This window comes from Calliphora vicina, chromosome 2, assembly GCF_958450345.1.
Source record: "Calliphora vicina chromosome 2, idCalVici1.1, whole genome shotgun sequence".
Lineage (NCBI taxonomy): Eukaryota > Metazoa > Arthropoda > Insecta > Diptera > Calliphoridae > Calliphora > Calliphora vicina.
Genome location: NC_088781.1, coordinates 129,750,591 through 129,770,687, shown reverse-complemented (window position 1 = coordinate 129,770,687; position 20,097 = coordinate 129,750,591). Strand labels below are relative to the sequence as shown.

General features: G+C 32.8%; 1 protein-coding gene across 2 annotated transcripts in view; it reads right to left on the bottom strand.

Annotated features, from left to right (window-relative positions):
* Positions 1-363: 363 nt before the first annotated feature.
* The window catches only part of Dpp10 (Dipeptidyl peptidase 10), a 128,029-nt gene continuing 108,295 nt past the window's right edge, over positions 364-20,097 (bottom strand). Inside the window, exons 9-16 of one of the 2 annotated variants that reach the window (XR_010576016.1) lie at positions 17,447-17,633; positions 12,171-12,284; positions 11,949-12,072; positions 11,627-11,856; positions 10,570-11,558; positions 7,712-8,016; positions 7,048-7,314; positions 364-1,115 (exon numbers count right to left, since the gene is read on the bottom strand). Coding sequence is in view for 1 of the 2 variants with exons in the window: in XM_065501894.1 (XP_065357966.1) it covers positions 1,059-1,115; positions 7,712-8,016; positions 10,570-11,558; positions 11,627-11,856; positions 11,949-12,072; positions 12,171-12,284; positions 17,447-17,633 (2,006 nt within the window). In the remaining variant the exon portion in view is untranslated. The remainder of the gene's footprint in view (positions 1,116-7,047; positions 7,315-7,711; positions 8,017-10,569; positions 11,559-11,626; positions 11,857-11,948; positions 12,073-12,170; positions 12,285-17,446; positions 17,634-20,097) is intronic. The other variant, XM_065501894.1, reaches the window with a different exon arrangement.

Here is a 20,097-nt window from a genome sequence, read left to right as displayed (position 1 = left end):
CAAATTTTAAAATTTTAAAAAAAAATTTTAAATTAAAAAAAAAAAAATTTTAAATTTTAAAAAAAAAATTTTAATTTAAAAAATTTAAAATAACAATCGAAAATTTTTTTTTTCCAAAAAATGTAAAAAACAACTGGAAAAAAAATTAAATTTTGTTTACCTTAAAATATATAAAATTTTGAAGTATAATTTGGTGAAGGGTATATAAGATTCGGCACAGCCGAATATAGCACTCTTACTTGTTTTAATTCTGTTTATTAACAAAATCAGTATTTGCACAAAAGAGTTGCTGCTAAATCTAAACCATGTCACAGTTAAAGGGTTAATTTTAAATACTATACTTTTGTATTAAATTTGTTTCCTTTTTGTTGTTGTTAGTTTTTTTGCTTTTGCTCTACAGTGTGGTTATTTCAATTCACTTTCATGTTTATTTTTATTACATAGTTGTTGTTATAGTTATTTTTATTATTCTTTTCAGTTGTTGTTGCTGCTGTTGTGGTTGCTGTTATTGTATAGCTGTTGCTTATTTTGGTAAGTTGCTATTTGTTATTGTTGTTGTTGTTGTGTTTGTTTCGTTTTTATTTCCTTATTTTTATGTTTGCAAATTGTTGCAAATTTTCAATTCATTGCATATTTTTAGGTGCATTGTTTTTTTTTTTGGGGGGTTTTCCTAGTTTTGTTTTTATTATTCACAACCATGTTTGTTTTTGTTTTTCATTTTGTATTTCGGTGTTTTTTTTTGTATACAATATAGTTTTTCTTATTATGGGAAAAGTTGTAACATTTCAAAACTATTATTTTTTTTTGTAGTTGTTGCAAATTTGATTAAGTTGTTTTTTTGGTATGATTTGATTATGTTTCCGTTTCCGTTTAGGTTGTAACTGCTGTTAGGTTTTTAGCACTTTTATTATTGTTGTGGTTTGTTTTTTGTTTTCTTATATATATATTTGTTATAACACAAATTATTTATATGGTAATTGTATATTGTTTTTGCTTGTTTAAGTTTACCTATACACCTTATACATACTTTACACCAACAAATAGACATTTTGTAAAATTTATTGCTGTTGATTATCACCACCATTACCCAGGCCAGCTTTCGTTTCCGGTGGTACCTGTTTGTAGATAAAAAAGAAGAACATAAAAACAAATAAAACAAATTTAGGTTTGTTTTGAAAGAAATTTATATATAAATTGTTATAAACATTTTGTAAGTTTCTTGAAAAATAACGCTATAACAAAATCAGGCATATATATATATGTATATGGTATATATCAACAACAACATTAAGATTTCTTTTTGTTAAAGAAAAAAAAAAAAAACAAAATTATAAATGTTTCTTTTTTATTATTTTTTTTTATAATAATAAAAATGTCTGTTAGGTTTTTATGTTTGTATAATGATAACAGTAATAATCATAAACCAAGAAAGTTATAGAAAGAGCGAGCGCGAGTGTGTAACAAAATAAAACAAGCATAATTTTAGGCATTGTGACATTTAGATTAAAATATATAAATTTATTAGTATGTGTTTGTAATTTTTTATTTATTTTTTTTTATTTATAAAAATAAATTATTGTTATTTTTTTATTATTAGTTTGTATGATGCTGTTATTAGACATTAAAGCACATTTATTTTCTTTTAATATAAAAAAGAACAGTTTTGTTTTAAAGCTTAAGTTGAAAGCTTAAAATATTAGTTTGTTTTTTTTAAGTATATTTAGAAGCTTTATTTAGTTAAATACATCAAAAGCGTTTTTTTTTGTTTTAAGGATGCCATTTATTAAAGTTAATTAAGTATAAGAAAAACCTTAACGAAAATGTTGTCAATTATAAAATGGTCCTTCCGACCTTACTATTCGCTAGATTTAATAAAAAGTCTAATACAGTTCACATATAAATTGCTGAAATTGAAGAACCTATTCAACTCTTTACTCCTAAAATGTTTTTCTCAATAAACCATTCTAAAATGGCAGATATTATATTAAAGTCATTGCAGAATTTCCTGTATTGATGCTGTCAATGATTTGGTTCATTGTGTTCATTCTCTAACACTGAGGATCATTTATGATTTAGTCAGCACAATCACTACACACATTTCAGTCCATAAAAAAGATAAGTTAACACAATTGAATGTTCCTTATTTGTATGAAATATTTGGTCAAGGTCACAAGGTCTCCTATCATGCACAGTGGTTTAGAAACTTTTTTTTTTTGGAAATAATTCGGTATCTCGGGAACTATTGGATATATTGTTACAAAATTTCACATGGTTGGAGCTGAGGTATTTTCGAGTTGATCTACGTTTGTTCAGCTTTCTAGGACTAATGGGGGCCAGTTCGTGGCCCCTCAAAGTTGATCACCTCGGGCTAAATTTTAAAAAAATCGGCAAAAATCCATTTATGAACTAAATGAGCTGAAACTTAAAATATAAATAGTCCTTAAGAAGATCTACAAAAAATAATCTTACATGTGTAAGTAACAATATATCCAATAGTTCCCGATATACCGAATTATTTCCAAAAAAAAAGTTTCTAAACCACTTTGACATGTCATATTTCACGACTCGATGGCTCGGCTTAACTGACTCTTAGGTATTCGGCTCACTTCTCTGCTGGTTGGTTACGATAACACAATAAACATAGCATACAGAGTAGTATTATTTTAGGAAATTTTTTGCTTGAAAGGCAATAACAACATTTTGAAAACATTGTGAAATATTAGGACGTTATGACATGATAGGAGACCTTTTTTGTGATTATGATCTTGAAGATGAAGTTTTTTTAATTCTATATGTTCACAATTTTTATTCTCTATGACAAGGTCTACAACTTTGCCTTAGAGAGTAAATCAAAATTCCTAACTGTTTACAAGCTATGAGCCGGAGAAAATTATCACTTTTTTGCAAAACTTACACCGAGTCCACAAATCTTTGGGGGACCATAAAAAAAGTGCAAGCCTTTGGGCTAAACTGGGAGACATAGGTCTTTTATCACGTAGTGGTGTCCGTATATTTCCATGACTAAAAAAATTACACTCAGTTTAAGCAAAAATTACAGTTTTGGTTGTGATAACCGAATATGTTTTCTATTGTGGCAGAATTTTAATTGGATTGACAAAAATTCGGTTATTTCAATCGAAATTCTGTGTTTTGTCAACTGACTAATCTGTTGCCAGAACCGAAAGAATATATGAATAAAATGGAATTGGAAAGTAAGAGTTCGGCATAAATATAACAAGGTACATGGATAATGGAGAGTCGCCAACGCTATAACATTGAGGTTTACTTTGTGTGTTATTGAAAATGGTTGAGTCTTAATCCAGATGTTTTTGATTCATTGCATGTCATTACAGCATGCAACTCCATCTTATTATGTATACATCCTACAGAGATCTCTACTGTATGCTTAATATAACCTGCAGAAGTTTTCTGCTCATCAAATTTTTCGAATTTCAGCCCTTACTAAAGACCTCAATTGATTCGACATACATACATCAGAATTCAATAAGCTAAATATGATTTAATCGTTTAGTTAAGGAAAATGTTGAAATTCAAAAAGAATGATTAACTTTTATAATGTTAATCAATGCCGAAACTGTGATTGTCTAAACATCCGAAAGAGACTTAATGGTCGTCTCACTGTCAGTAAAGATTTGAATATTTCTTCCGTATTGTTGATAGAATGTGTTCTATTTATGAATCAGTTTTTATGGCTATAGCTTGAAAAGCAATACACTAATCCGGCAGTGCATTCTATATAGAAAATCAACACATTTCCCTTAGTTGGTATTTTAGATGTCTAAAGCCCGATATTATTTCTATATATAAGTGCATGACAGCCTACAAAACACTTGCATAAGTATTAAAATTCCACAAGAGTTCTAAAATTACATTAGGTGATATGTTAGATGTTTAAAACCCCAAGTTTTTCCTATGATCCTAATAAATATGTGAAAAGCTGAAGTAACCTTTAATACTGTTGCTTGAGCGTTCTACGACAGTTTTAAATCCAGATTTACCTCCAAAGAGATATCAAAAAATGGGATTTCTGTATCAACCCTATTAGACTGAGTAACAGCTACATGTCTGATGAGGTAAAAGGATTTCACCGATAATTTGCTTGACTAAAAATTAATATAAATACTTTTACTCTTAGCAAAAAACGAGACTAAAGCCGTGTGTCCACTAGCAAGTCACTTGCTGAAGAACTTCTGCAAGTATTTGCTGAAGTGTTTCCACTCAAACCGAAACTTGCGGAAATCTGCTTCCAGAAATAGTTTGTAGAAGTTATTACGACGAACTTGCTGCAAGAAATTGCAGACGTGTTTCCACTTGGAACTAATTTGAACATATTTGTGACTGTTCAAACAGTATTCTTGAGGGACATTTGTATGGGGGCTAGCTGAAATCGTGGGCAGATATTGCCCATTTTTAAGTGTTTAGTTGAGAAATTGGGTGCTGCGGCGCGTAGACTTAAGTTTTTTTATTTTAACTTTATTCGTATAGCCTTTTGAGGATATGTCCCATAATTCAGGAAAACTTTCTTGATTTTCAATTACCAAATGCGTCTTTCACTACTCAAAACGAATTAATTTTTGTCCATTTTTACAAATTTGAAAAATAACTAAAAAAAACAGAACACAATATAACAAATCGTTTACCCTACGTATAGCCGACTTGTTCTGGAAGTCTTCAAAATACTTGCAGTTCACAGTAAGTCGTTGATGTTTTAAAATATTGATGTTGCTAGAAAAGACTAGCAAATATTTTATTACATTTTTAGGTAATGCTCTGTATTCTCGAACTAGATTGGATGTCAACTATTGGTACAGATTCGAATATATCTCACGTATAAAAGAGAGAAGCCACGACAATTTGCAGCTCCTTTTATTACTAAATCCTAAAGAACTAATCCTATAGCCATGCAGCCCTCTTTCATTCATCTGTGATCGATATACGAAACCGTCTTTCGAAATTTTAATGCTGCCGTGAAAGATAAGCAAAAATTCAAGACATTCTCCTGAAGCGTTGAGTTTAATACCATGAGTTCGATTATCAACCAGAAACTCAATAACAAAAAAAGCGTTATAAGGGGTGATGCGATGAGCATTTGAAATTATCAGGGCAGAGCCTGAATGCACTATGTCGTAAAGTTATTTCGTATTTTTAGAACTGTTAAACCCCAAGTTAGATGTCACGGTACCCCAAGTTTGATACCATGGAGAGAGTGAAATAGAATATAGACTCGGGATCTTACTTTGGCATAAGCTGACTAAATATTGCATGTTTATCTTCTTTATTCTATACGGCATTTAATTGAAAATCCAACGAATTTGGAAGTACCGGGTATGACTTAAAAATGCGGGATTTTGTACAATATAAATTCATTCAAAGTATTGGCCATTGTTAGCCCTGACCTGATCCCATCTTTCTGGCAACATATGGATTCCGAGCCAAAAGAGCTGCTCAGTTGAAGCGAAGAACAAAACAAGCTAATATCGGATGCTCTGTTCCAAAGTGAAGCGTATCCCAGAGAGAGCGTTCGATCGAAACAAATAGACGGGGCAATGTCTCGACTATAAGGTGGGTGAGGCAAAACTTTCCAACCTCTACATTCTGAATATCTTTTAACAGATATTTCAACATGTGGCCGAGCGTTGTTTCATGCATTTTTCAGCCAATGCTCGCTTCAAATGAATCACTTATGTACGTTTGGTAAAGATTCCCTGTGATAGTCCGGTAAGATTTCAGCAGCTCATAAGAGACTAGCAAACTTTTTGAAAAAACTGTGCGACCTCACAAACTATATATATTCTGGATCATTCTAGATAGCGGAGTCGATATAGCCATGGCCGCCTGTATGTTGAAATCAACTTTGCGTAGCCCTCAAATAACATACATACCTAATTCATACATTAATATATCCACTACAGATTCGATTATATTGCTATTTAAAATCGAGAATGACTGAGATATAAGGAAAAAACCAGGATAACCTCCATTTTTGATCTATATCTGAATTACAAAATCATTAATATAGACAATGTTGATATCTAATGATAGATATTTCAAAGACCTTTGCAACGATAATTCCATAGTAAGTCGGACCTACAGTGGGTCAAAATCGGGAAAAATATTTTTAACCCGATTTTTTTTTACCAAAAATTAAAAAAAAAATTTAAAAAATTTGGGAAAAAAAAAAATTTTGGCTAAAAAATTAAAAAAAAATGTTGATAGACAATGTTTATTTATATCTAATGATAGATATTTCAAAGATCTTTGCCAATGGGTCAAAATCGGGAATAATATTTTTAAAACGATTTTTTTTAACAAAAAATAAAAATTTGTAAAAAAAAATTCAAAAAGGATTTTTGAAAAAAAAAATTTGAAAAAAAAAATTTTGAAATAAAAATTAAAAAAAATTGGAAATTTTTTTTTTTAATTTTGTTTACCTTAAAATATTTAAAATTTTTATTTTAAAGTATAATTTGTTGAAGGGTTTATAAGATTCGGTACAGCTGAGTAAAGCTCTCTTACTTGTTTAAAATAAAGAAGTAAAGCAAAACTTCCCGCATATGACGCTTTGTTGGTACAAAATTCGACATTTTCGAATCATTATAATATTCAATAACTAAGTAAGAATAAATGACAGATGTGTATCCTTCAAAATTACATATAAGTTATTAAAAACAATACCCGTTTTCAAAAGGCAAGCCGGATATTGTAAATCCCATACTTTTAAGTCATACACCCAATAGAAAAGGAAATTATAAAGTAATTCTTCTAGGCTGTATTATCCCCAGTAGTTATAAAATTAACTTTGAATTTATTTTGTAAAACAACTTATTGTCTTAAGGCCTATTTTTGTCCTATATGTCATTAATTAGTAGCTTAAGCTTTTATTTTTTAGTTAATATTTTAAAACACTTATTAAAAACACTTAAAGAAATGAAAAACATACACACACATCAAAACAACATCAAAAAATTTACAAATTTTGTTTAAATTTTTTTTTTGTAAATTTTAAAAAAATATTCACACTGGTACCTTTGGAACGATGTTTAAATCGTCTCTATTGTTTTGTTTTTTTTTCATAATTTTTTCTAAATTAAATTTACAATTCATTACTTTTTGATTCATTTCATGTCATTTGTTTGATAGATAGATTGTTTTTTTTGTTTGAGATTTATATTTTTTTTTGGTTTGTTTCATTGTTCATTGTATTTTTTGTTTGGCATTATTAATTTATGTATAAAAGCTATGAAAATCCAAAAAATCCGAATAATCGGTTTGATTAGCCTGCTGTTGGTCAAGCTATAAAACAAACATAAAAAATGTAGATGGCGGTAAAGGTAAAAATGTAAAGGATTTTGGGATTTCAAATTTAGTTATTTTTGCACAAGTGTTGCGTGAGTTTATTATTATTATTTTTTTTATATAAATTAGGTGAAAGAAAGTTAAGTGAGGTTGAGAGGAATAAAAAAAAATAAAAATATAATTAATAAACTTATAAATTATACAATATATGATTGATGAAAAATGTATGTATACACAATTTTATTTATAGTTAAATGTAGTACGTTATGAGGAAATTGTTAAAAAAATTAGTTTCTGTGTTAGTGGTTTGGTTTGAAGTATTATTTTATTATGTAAATTATTAAGTGGAGAAAATAAGTTTAGAAAATTGTAAATGATTCTCTTAAAAACTTACCAATTTCTTAAAACAATCATCAAAGAAAGCGGTCATAGAACGATATAAGTGCCTCTTTACTCCAGATAATTGATGACCCTCATCGGGATAGATTTGTTGTTTGTATAGTACCCCCTTATTGGTTAAGGCTCTGGATAAAACCATAGACTGCTGCAGATGCACATTATCATCGGCTGTGCCATGTATCAATAGGAATTGTTTGTCTCTTAGGTTGTCTACATATTTGGAGAGATCACCCTCTTCGTAGCCTTTATAGTTGTCGGTTACATTGGGAAAACTTAAATAGCGTTCAGCATAGGTTGAGTCTAGAGGAAGGGGGAATAGAAATGTTTGATTTATTTGTTAAATTTACTGAGAGTTTTATTTAAAACTTATAACTTACAGATCTTTTAACAAAAATAAGAAGTTTCTTTTTCAAGAAAGTCTACTTTGGACAATATTTGAGGAGTTTCTAATCATTTTTCTATAGAAAATAATTTTGGGACAAATGTTTTTCTATAGAAAATAATTTTGGGACAAATGTTTTTCTATAGAAAATAATTTTGGGACAAATGTTTTTCTATAGAAAATAATTTTGGGACAAATGTTTTTCTATAGAAAATAATTTTGGGACAAATGTGTTTTTCTATATAGAAAATAATTTGGGACAAATGTGTTTTTCTATATAGAAAATAATTTGGGACAAATGTGTTTTTCTATATAGAAAATAATTTGGGACAAATGTGTTTTTCTATATAGAAAATAATTTGGGACAAATGTGTTTTTCTATATAGAAAATAATTTGGGACAAATGTGTTTTTCTATATAGAAAATAATTTGGGACAAATGTGTTTTTCTATATAGAAAATAATTTGGGACAAATGTGTTTTTCTATATAGAAAATAATTTGGGACAAATGTGTTTTTCTATATAGAAAATAATTTGGGACAAATGTGTTTTTCTATATAGAAAATAATTTGGGACAAATGTGTTTTTCTATATAGAAAATAATTTGGGACAAATGTGTTTTTCTATATAGAAAATAATTTGGGACAAATGTGTTTTTCTATATAGAAAATAATTTGGGACAAATGTGTTTTTCTATATAGAAAATAATAGCAGTTTCTATAGAAAATAATTTTGGGACAAATGTTTTTCTATAGAAAATAATTTTGGGACAAATGTTTTTCTATAGAAAATAATTTTGGGACAAATGTTTTTCTATAGAAAATAATTTTGGGACAAATGTGTTTTTCTATATAGAAAATAATTTGGGACAAATGTGTTTTTCTATATAGAAAATAATTTGGGACAAATGTGTTTTTCTATATAGAAAATAATTTGGGACAAATGTGTTTTTCTATATAGAAAATAATTTGGGACAAATGTGTTTTTCTATATAGAAAATAATTTGGGACAAATGTGTTTTTCTATATAGAAAATAATTTGGGACAAATGTGTTTTTCTATATAGAAAATAATTTGGGACAAATGTGTTTTTCTATATAGAAAATAATTTGGGACAAATGTGTTTTTCTATATAGAAAATAATTTGGGACAAATGTGTTTTTCTATATAGAAAATAATTTGGGACAAATGTGTTTTTCTATATAGAAAATAATTTGGGACAAATGTGTTTTTCTATATAGAAAATAATTTGGGACAAATGTGTTTTTCTATATAGAAAATAATTTGGGACAAATGTGTTTTTCTATATAGAAAATAATTTGGGACAAATGTGTTTTTCTATATAGAAAATAATTTGGGACAAATGTGTTTTTCTATATAGAAAATAATTTGGGACAAATTAAGTTTTTCTATATAGAAAATAATTTGGGACAAATTAAGTTTTTCTATATAGAAAATAATTTGGGACAAATTAAGTTTTTCTATATAGAAAATAATTTGGGACAAATTAAGTTTTTCTATATAGAAAATAATTTGGGACAAATTAAGTTTTTCTATATAGAAAATAATTTGGGACAAATTAAGTTTTTCTATATAGAAAATAATTTGGGACAAATTAAGTTTTTCTATATAGAAAATAATTTGGGACAAATTAAGTTTTTCTATATAGAAAATAATTTGGGACAAATTAAGTTTTTCTATATAGAAAATAATTTGGGACAAATTAAGTTTTTCTATATAGAAAATAATTTGGGACAAATTAAGTTTTTCTATATAGAAAATAATTTGGGACAAATTAAGTTTTTCTATATAGAAAATAATTTGGGACAAATTAAGTTTTTCTATATAGAAAATAATTTGGGACAAATTAAGTTTTTCTATATAGAAAATAATTTGGGACAAATTAAGTTTTTCTATATAGAAAATAATTTGGGACAAATTAAGTTTTTCTATATAGAAAATAATTTGGGACAAATTAAGTTTTTCTATATAGAAAATAATTTGGGACAAATTAAGTTTTTCTATATAGAAAATAATTTGGGACAAATTAAGTTTTTCTATATAGAAAATAATTTGGGACAAATTAAGTTTTTCTATATAGAAAATAATTTGGGACAAATTAAGTTTTTCTATATAGAAAATAATTTGGGACAAATTAAGTTTTTCTATATAGAAAATAATTTGGGACAAATTAAGTTTTTCTATATAGAAAATAATTTGGGACAAATTAAGTTTTTCTATATAGAAAATAATTTGGGACAAATTAAGTTTTTCTATATAGAAAATAATTTGGGACAAATTAAGTTTTTCTATATAGAAAATAATTTGGGACAAATTATGTTTTTTCTATAGAAAATAATTTGGGACAAATTATGTTTTTTCTATAGAAAATAATTTGGGACAAATGTTATGTTTTTACGACAATACTTTAAAATTTTGTAAAGACATTATCTTCTACCTCCATTTACTTACCATACAGCTTCCAATTCGTTACCGGACTAACACTTATGCCACACTGGAATATCGACTGAGCTCCCGCCAGCGCCAATGCAGCCGTATAACCGCCATAACTCCAACCCCAAACACCCATGCGTCGATTATCGATAAAGTGCAAATTGTCACGCAAATACTCACTAACTTCCAATTGATCCGAAACTTCCACCGTACCCAAACGCTTATACACCTCATGCAGCAGCTGATAACCCTGGCCCGAAGAACCACGACCATCAATTTCAATAACAATATAATCCTTGTTGCCCGACAAATAAGAATTCCAATCGACATGCCATTTGTCGGTAACCAATTGAGTACCGGGACCCGAGTAAACATGCAAAATAGTGGGATAACGGGTAATTTCATCTTCTCTTAGGACGGGCGGCAAGTAAAGCTTAACTTGAGCATGATAGCCACCCGAAATCATAACCGGGAATGTTTTCACCTGGGGCATAGCTGTCTTGGACATTTTCTCTTTTAAACGTGTATTATTTTGTATAACCATAAGCAGTTCCAGAGGCAAATGATGTTTCTCATGACCATTAGCTGAACGTTCTTTCTCCACACCATTGACTATGTAAATGCTGGAGGTGGGTATGGCCGGACCCAAACATTCGATAAGCACAAATCTAGCATGTAAAGTAGGTGGGAATTTGGCGGTATTGTAGAGACATTCATCGGAATCTTGAGAAAATTTCGATTCTCGAGGATGTTTTTGTTCCAAAGGTAAAGCTGGTCCCATGGCCGGGGAATCATCAGAGTTTTCCCAGTCATCATCCCAGGCGGTAACCAGTCTAGGTGGTGGTTTGGTGTGAGCTTCATAGGCATAAGAGCCATCACTGTTTTTGGGTATGGGACAGGTTAAACAATCTGGAGCGTATATGGGGGAACCGTGGCGGGGTGGCATAGCCGAGACTCTATACAAATGTTGTTGGGAGGGTAAACGTTCGGGAACACCCAAAAAGTAGCTGAGAATAAAATTATAAATATAGTTATACAATGTAAAAATATGTTTCCTTTTGCTGTAAATACTAACATCCAATTATTCGTTTGATCCCAGTGCAACAACTGTCTCACCTCATACTGGCCATGAGTCAGAGGCAATACCCTTTTCTTGGGCACATGCACGTGCACTATATGACGAAAATAGCCCGAACTGCCATCACGCAAAGGCGATATAGAGATGTAAGAAGTACCATTGGCAGCAAATAGCGGCACTGTTAATGTATCCACCCAACCGCGACCATCACCACTTACACGATGGGTCTATAAAGTTTTGTTGGTTTTTTTTGTAACGTCAACCATAAATTTAGTTTTATCTTCATTTATTTAATATTCCATTAACAAAACAAACTTACCTCAACACATACAAACATGGGCGCTTTGCATACGCTTACCACAGAAATATTTTGCGGCCTATTTAACCAGACCACGCTAACTTCATTTTCACTTACCCAACTGGCGCTGGTAATATAATAATCTCTGTTGGATTGCGGCATTAAAAAAAATGAACAATAAAGAAAATGTTAAGTGTAAGGATTAGTTGATGGTTGGCCAGAAAATCTTGTAATGAGGCTTACTCGTTTTGTAGGACTTGCGGTGGTTGTACATCACGCATATGTATTCTTTCAGGATCTTTAAGGTCTACAACTCTTAGTGTAACAGTGGGATTTTGTGTGCCCGGCTTGGGATATCTGTAATAAAGTAAATAAGTAAAAAGGTCAAAGGTCATTTTCGAAATAAATTTTATCTCTTAACCATTCCATTATATGGGTTATGTATGGTCGACTGGTGGATCTTGACTACGCTGATGATATTTGCCTGCTCGCACACAACTTTACCGATATATCGGCCAAATTGGAGCAGAAACATTAGCTGCCATCTGGTGTTAGTCTAAAAAACTATGGTTCTACGTATCAATACAACAAATCTCTCCAAGTTCAAAGTAAACAACATAGAGCTCGAGGATATGCAATAGTTTTGCTACTTAGGAAGCATCATATCGCATACCCTGTTATATGGATGTGAGTCCTGGAACTCTACTGCAAGCGACATACAATCACTGCTAGTATTTTTTAACCGCGAAAAATATTGTGAATATTTTGACCGAATGTAGTTTCCAACAGAGACCGCTGGCAAAGCAACAGAGGTGAAACCCCAATCAATTGCAAAGAGGAAATGGAGCTTACTTTTTGAGAAGGCCTCATATCAAAGATGACAAAGGCAGCAGAAGAAGAGATAGACCCGCAAACAAAGAAATCAACTAGAATCCGAAATTAACGATACAGGAAGAACTTGGTCTGAGATAAGACTAATGGTATAGGACAGATCCCGATCAAAGAATTTCTGTGACATGTATTTTAGTCTCTGTGCCCAGGGACCCAACAAAAGTAATGTCACAAAGACGACTTAGCCTTGACAGAACATTATTACATTGCCTGACTAATGATACTAATCAATATTCGCCATCTATCATAATCGCTATCATAATCGCAAAAATTTCAGTCTGAAAGCACTACATTCATTCGGATGTCTATCCCACTTCGTCACAGAAAACACCAGAACCAACAACATAATTTTAGAACCGTCTGTATATATCCCAGTGTTTTATTCATACACGAGATTACCCCTACACCACTCACTACTGAAGGGAATTAAGACCTAGAACACCTTATAAAAATCTGTATATGGAGTAATATAGTCCGAATTTTGGTGTACGATCGATTATAGTAGGCCTAGAATCCCCGCGTAGCCATATGTTCTCGATCTCCAACTTCCAGATGCGTTAAGACTCACTGAGCTGAAGGCAGAGGTAGCCGTTATTGGAAGAAGGAGAAATACCTTATCAAAATCTGTATTTGGTGTAATATAGTCCGAAGGTTTTTGTACAAAGACAGTAGGCTTAGCATCCCCGCATGACCATATGTTCTCGATCTCCAACTTCCAGATGCGTTAAGACTCGCTGAGCTGAAGGTAGATGAAGCCGTTATTGGAAGAAGGAGCAATATAATGTTCAGTGCTCTGATTGACTAGGTCTTAGCACGCTAGTTATGCCAATGCAAGCCGATCTCTGAACTTTATATGGTTGGTCTACAACATAGTAAGAATTAGAAGTACTATAGCTGTATACATACATTTAACTATGTTTTTTTTTATCAAACATCTTGCCCTCTTAATCCTATCTTGAGTATTCAGTTTCCATAATTTAGAGTCCAGGTTGCTTTGCATTATTTGAGAGCGGAATTTCGCAGTTTTTCAACCACGGAAGCCTGAAACTTGGATTCTTGCCCTCTTAACCCTGTGTTGAGTATTTAGTTTCCATGACAATTTAGAGTCCAGGATAATACAAATATTTTGCATTATTTGAGAAGGGGATTTCGCAGTTTTTCAATCGCGTAAATCTGAAGATTGGAATCTTGGTCGTTGTCGTGAAAAGTACGAGTTCAGTTTTGCTTGGATTTACCAAATGTCGAGAAACCCAAGAGCAGTGAAAAATATGGTTTGTTCAGTTCAGAAATGGTGATTTTAACACAGAAGAAGACAAAGATCGACTAGACCCACCAAACAAGTTTGAAGACCATGAAGATTGTTGTAAAACTCAACAAGAGCTTGAAAAGTCATTGGGAGCTACTAAAGAAGCAATTTTAAAACGTTTCCGAGCAGCAGGATACATCAAAAGTAGGTAGTTGGATACCATACGAATTGGAGCCGAGAGTCCTTGAAAGTCGATTTTGCATGTCCGAAGTGATGTTTGAATGGTATAATGATGAAAACTGTATTTATGTACTGCGATATCCCGAAGCACCACCCGCTGCACAAAAGATCCTATAAGTCATAGTGCGTAAATCCTCGCTAATAATAACCCGATGCGTAAGAGATCGTATATGAAGCCCGGCCAACCAGCCGGATTGACATCAAAGCCAAATATCCATGGCGCTAAGGAAATTCTCTGTATTTGGTGGGAGCAAAAGGTTCCTATCTATTATGAGCTGCTGAAATCTGACCGGACCATCACAGGGAACCTAGACCGAAAGCAACTGATTTGTTTGAAGCGAGCATTGTCCAATAAACGTCCAGAATATACGGCCAGTCAAGAAACCGTAATGAAAATACCTATTAAAAAGTATTTGGAATGAAGTGGTTGGGATGTTTTGCCCAACCCGCTTTATAGTCCAGACCGTTCCGTCCGACTACTATTTGTTTCGATCGATGCGGAACGCTCTCTATCTGGGATACGCTTCACTTTGGAACAGAGTATCCTATATTGGCTTGATTCTTTCTTGGCCTAAAGAGATTTGGCTCGGAATCCATATGTTACCAGAAAGATGGGAAAAGGTCATGAATAAATTTATAAATGTTTCAATATTTTTGTCTCCTACTCTATTTCTTATTATTCTAAATGACCTTCTACGTCAAACTTCCAAACCTGTCTTTTTTTTTGCATATGTCAGCAAAATTTGCCATTCATATTCATTGATGTTCAGACCAAGCCTGTCGAAGATTGGGGCAATGAGGTAAAACATGAATGATTGCCTTAATCGGGACCTTCTGACAGACCATGTCGTTTCCTCTGTATTTATGGGTGGAATATTGTGGAATCAAACACTCTTGATGTTCTGGGCAAGATAATACAATGTAATATCCGCTGGTCTCAACACATTTTTCAAGTGTCGAAAGAAGCATTCGGATTTCTGAAACGGTGTAGGAATTACTTCACTCCATCTGATCTCCTCACTATTTAAGCACGTATATCCGAGAACTCTCATATATGGGCCGGTGCTTCAAAGTATATTTTGGAGCATCTCGATCGCGTACAGTAGAGAACGAAGGTGATTATTGGTGATACTAGGGTATCCAACTATATTGATTCGCTGGAGCACCTTCGCAATAAAGGCTGTGTTTCACTGTTCTATCGGTACTACAATGGAATGTATTCTGATGAAATTAGGGAACTTGTTCCTGATACTGCACAGCACTCTACAGGGAAAATTTGTTAGCAGCACTGCATGTAGGTGGTTTCATTTTTAATGTAGGAAAGTTCAAATCGATTGTACATAAACGCTACTCCCTCTTTCCTCCCTTCCATAACCTATTTTCCTTGTTCCAACACAATGTTTTGCATGAGTAGGGTTCATTCCCTGAGTGATGGTCCCGCCTTTTTAAATCATATACCCAATGTAGACCTAGTAATCTAGTATTGGACAGGAATGCACAAAATCGTTACTCTTATTATAGTGGGGAGACATCAGCAGAAAATTGTGTGTGACTGCTGATAGAAAAATGTAAAGGAGAACATAAGCTATCAGAAAATGAAGGACAGAGTGATGATAAAGTAGGGTATTGGAAGGTACTGAATCGGGTAAGCAAAGGAAGAATAGCTGAACTTACGAAATTGGACTCCAAACTCGAGGAAAAATGTCAGCACATTGGGTACGGGTATGGGTAAGTGCATATTAGTCCCACCAATCGCCAATAAGGATCAAACTATGATGTACCCAGAAAAGCTAAAGTAAGTGACAAAACAAGACTGACCACATCAAGCACTGATGGTACTAAATGTCCAAAAACATGTGATGACCATCCTTCTTGTTCTGACAAGCCTACCAGTATGAAAAAAATAGCCCTGAACAGAGGCAATCATCAGATATCAGCCCATGCAAGGGCTTTGGTGCCTCCGCTGAGGTAGCTGAGGGTACAGAGACTATATGCGTCTGCACAAAACAGGTGCACCAATGACTTCGTCTGTATATGATGCCGGCAGGACGAATCTACTTATGGAATTTTGTCGTGAGAAAATGAGACTAATTGTTTCCTTTATTACAGGACACTGTATAATTGGGACTCATGCTGGAAGACTGAGCCTACGATACAACGACTACTGTAAAAGCTGTCATAAAGAAGAAGAGGAGTAGACTGTATCCCACCTATACTGTCAATTTCCGGCTCTGACAAACTTGAGGGAATGTATTCTCGGAATCTCATTACTATCGTGTTTAGATGAGCTATCAAGGATAAGTCTAAGACGAAGACCTCGGAGACAATGGACGTATTATAAATACCCTGCTATTTACTTCTTGGATATCACAATCGGATCAGTTTTTAAATGGACAAAAGTGAGCTGCTTGACGAGTGTCTACCCAGGAAGATGGTGGATTGGTCAAGGAAACTCTGATGTTTCCACTCGCAATTAAAAAAACGCAAAGAGGCACTTAAAGTTCCTAATGTAGAACAAGCTTCTGATTTGCTATGCCGTAGGCTCATCAATGACATCCTGGATATTTGTCTTATCCAGGAACCATGGAACTCCAATGTGATCATGCTAAGCTCATTTATAACTCAAATTAATGAATTATTTCTGAGCTAATAAGGACTATTAGTTTGAAGACATGTAGAGGATAGCAAGTCAAAGGATTTTCTCTAATAATTCATTGAAACTGTTGACCAACCCTTAAAAAAACACAGTTCATGGAATTTTCAATTATTCCAGAGTTAAAAGTAGCCACCATTTCACTCTGTAAAATATTAGTAATTATACAAAAAGTTATTGTCACACTTATTTTTTGCTTAGAATTCCTATTATTTTAAGCACCTTTTTATCGCACTTTTTCATCATAAAATGCAAAAGACAAAAGAAGACTAACATTAAAATGTACAAGGACACATAAAGTAAAAACTATTTACATACATTTTAATAAATTCATTTTATGTTTATCTCAAAATCTCATTCATAACCAAGTATGTAGTTAGTTAGTATTTACAAAAAAAAAACTACAAACTTCTTAATGAATTTTTAATGAACTTCCTCTAATAAAGTGTATTTCGTTTTTCATGTTTAAATACGTGTCTTTTAACTCACCTTAATGACCTTATTTCCGGATACAAATTAGCATTTGGATGATGGCCAGCATTAGGATTTCCAGCATTTGTTGTACCATACCAGGCGAAATGTTGTTCCTGCACTAATGAATCATTGAACGAAGCATACAACATCACATGACCATCATGTGATAGCCATATTGCATTATTTGCATTTAAAATTTCCTCTATAAATAAAAGTAAAAAAAAAACGGAATAAAAAGTAAAAGAAAATATGTTAGAAGAAATAAGAACATTAAAATTGTAAATAATCATAAGGAGGGACAAACAGACTTTTAAGTACTTCCTAATAACATTTGAAGGGGAGGAATAAATACTATTGAAAAAATATACTTGTGCTATTGTAAAGTAAAGTCGAGTTAAGTCAAGTCATGATGGCTGGATGTATGTATGTTGGGGTGACAAAAGGAAATTCAATTTGAAAGCAATTTCTTTAGACAAATATGCCAAAGACTACTGTACTAAACGAGGTCAGGTAGATAAGTTGTTGTGGTTGCAACTTAGTCAACTGTTAGCTTAGTGATCAGGGTTCTATCAGTGTTCACAAGTTGGATACATGTTCGAGCATGTTTGTGGTTTTCTTTTTATGGCAATGCTAAATTTATTCCTGTCCTGGCAAATGCTACCATTACGACTATTCCAAGAATAAAATATATATATTATGTCCTGTGGTTCCTAGGAATCTATTCCATTCGATTCGGTTTGATGATATTTATCTTAATTCCCTCCAGCTTAGATCACAACGGCTGACTTCAATGTTCAGTTGCCAACACCTTGTGTGTAACGATCTGCCTGCTCTTCGTGTCCTACCCTGTGGGTTCCAATCAATGGAAATTTTAGCTGTGTGACCAATCTAGCGTCATTTTCGGTTCAAGATATCAATATGGACTGACCGCTGATTTGTTTGTCTCCACAGTACCGTATTACATGTAGTGTTCGGCTAGACAACTTTTAATATTCTTCGGACACATCGATTAATGAACACTTGTAGGGAGTTTAAGTCGTGTTCTGTTGTATTCCAAGTCTCGCATACATAGAAGAGCATAGACTTCACACAAGAGTTAAATATACTGATCTTGGTGTTCTTGGATATGGCAGAAGATTTCCAGGAATATGCAATTGTATCTTCACTTTAGCGCATTCTAATGAACAGTTTGAATCTCTGTGGATTGCAGGACAAAAGTTTTGGAGCATTTACTTTGTCATTTTTTCAACCACTCTTGGATCACTGTGGATTGCAGGATAAAAACATCGGAGAATATACTTTCTTTACTTTTTATTAATATCTTTGGTTCCAATAGGGCGGGAATATTAAACTGTTCCAACTATTTATGAAATTATGTAGGTTGCAGGACAAAACCTCGAAGTATATTCATTAGGATTGACATGCTATTGGATGATGTAAAATAAAGTTGCTTGGAGAATCCCCATTGGGTCCAAGGAATGTTTTAAACTACCACCATATAGGATTTTAAGCTTTATCAGTGAACTCAACTTGTTCCTGGATCTTGTCCGGGTCATATTACTACACGGAATATTCTCATCATGTTATTTTGAGTCATACGACAACTCATCTATCTCCAGCATCATCAAAATTTTGCATTTCAGGAGTCAAATCATTTGAGCAATGTTTGTCTTTCGAAGATTTTTCATCGTATTTAAACATGACTTAGATGAACACAACAATCCAGCCTGGAGACGATGTTTCCTTTTGATATTTTCTTTACAAACACTTGTGCCGAGTCTTCTCTCAAGAGTCAGGTGGCCTGAAGCAAGAACGTGTTGATCGTGGCACCATCCTACAAGGCATGCGAAATCAATATTGGAAGCTGAATCAGATTATGTGTTACCTACACCGAAATTAGCTATAATTATTAAGACGAGAATTTGGGCCAGTGAAGACTAAGCCACAAACATTGTCCTTAAGGATTATACGATCCCAAACTACACTTATAGATCGATGATGGGAATGGGTTCGGGTTTATGCCTCGAGCTGCCCAATATTACTCCAACCATCGGCTGCAAATATTTTACAGGAATTTAATTTGGATTGGTGGACCATTGATGGCAACGTGAGCAAACGAAATGTGTACAAGATTGTGTACTTTACATAATCCAGCTAGGACACAATGTAGAGCTAATATTGGTCTCGGGACATGTATAAAAGACAGGCCGTCTCAAAGAGTCAGCAAACCGGTGGTCTACTATTGTCACTTGTATAATATCCAGATATATTAGCCAAAATTATGTTGGCTTTTAGTAGGGACTCGATTAGACTTAGTATTGCAGCAATCAAGGCCCTCAATTTCGTGGTGAAATCGAAATGTCTACTGGATTGTATATATTTCCTAACACAGCGGTACATTAGTGGGTATGAAAATTCTGACGAATGTGCACAAAACGGATCGTCATTGAACGAATCTATGGAATGACGCAAAATTCCCATCCCATCGATGAATGGGCACTCCAGAAGTTCACATACCGATGGTCAACAATTGCCATTTGTAGAATATCCAGAGTACTCTGGCAAAGGAAAGAACTAAGATTCTTCGGGCTGTAAGTTGGGACTCGAAAGTATTGCAAAAATCAAGGAGAAATCAAGTCGAAATGTCTTTCGGATGGTTTAATTCA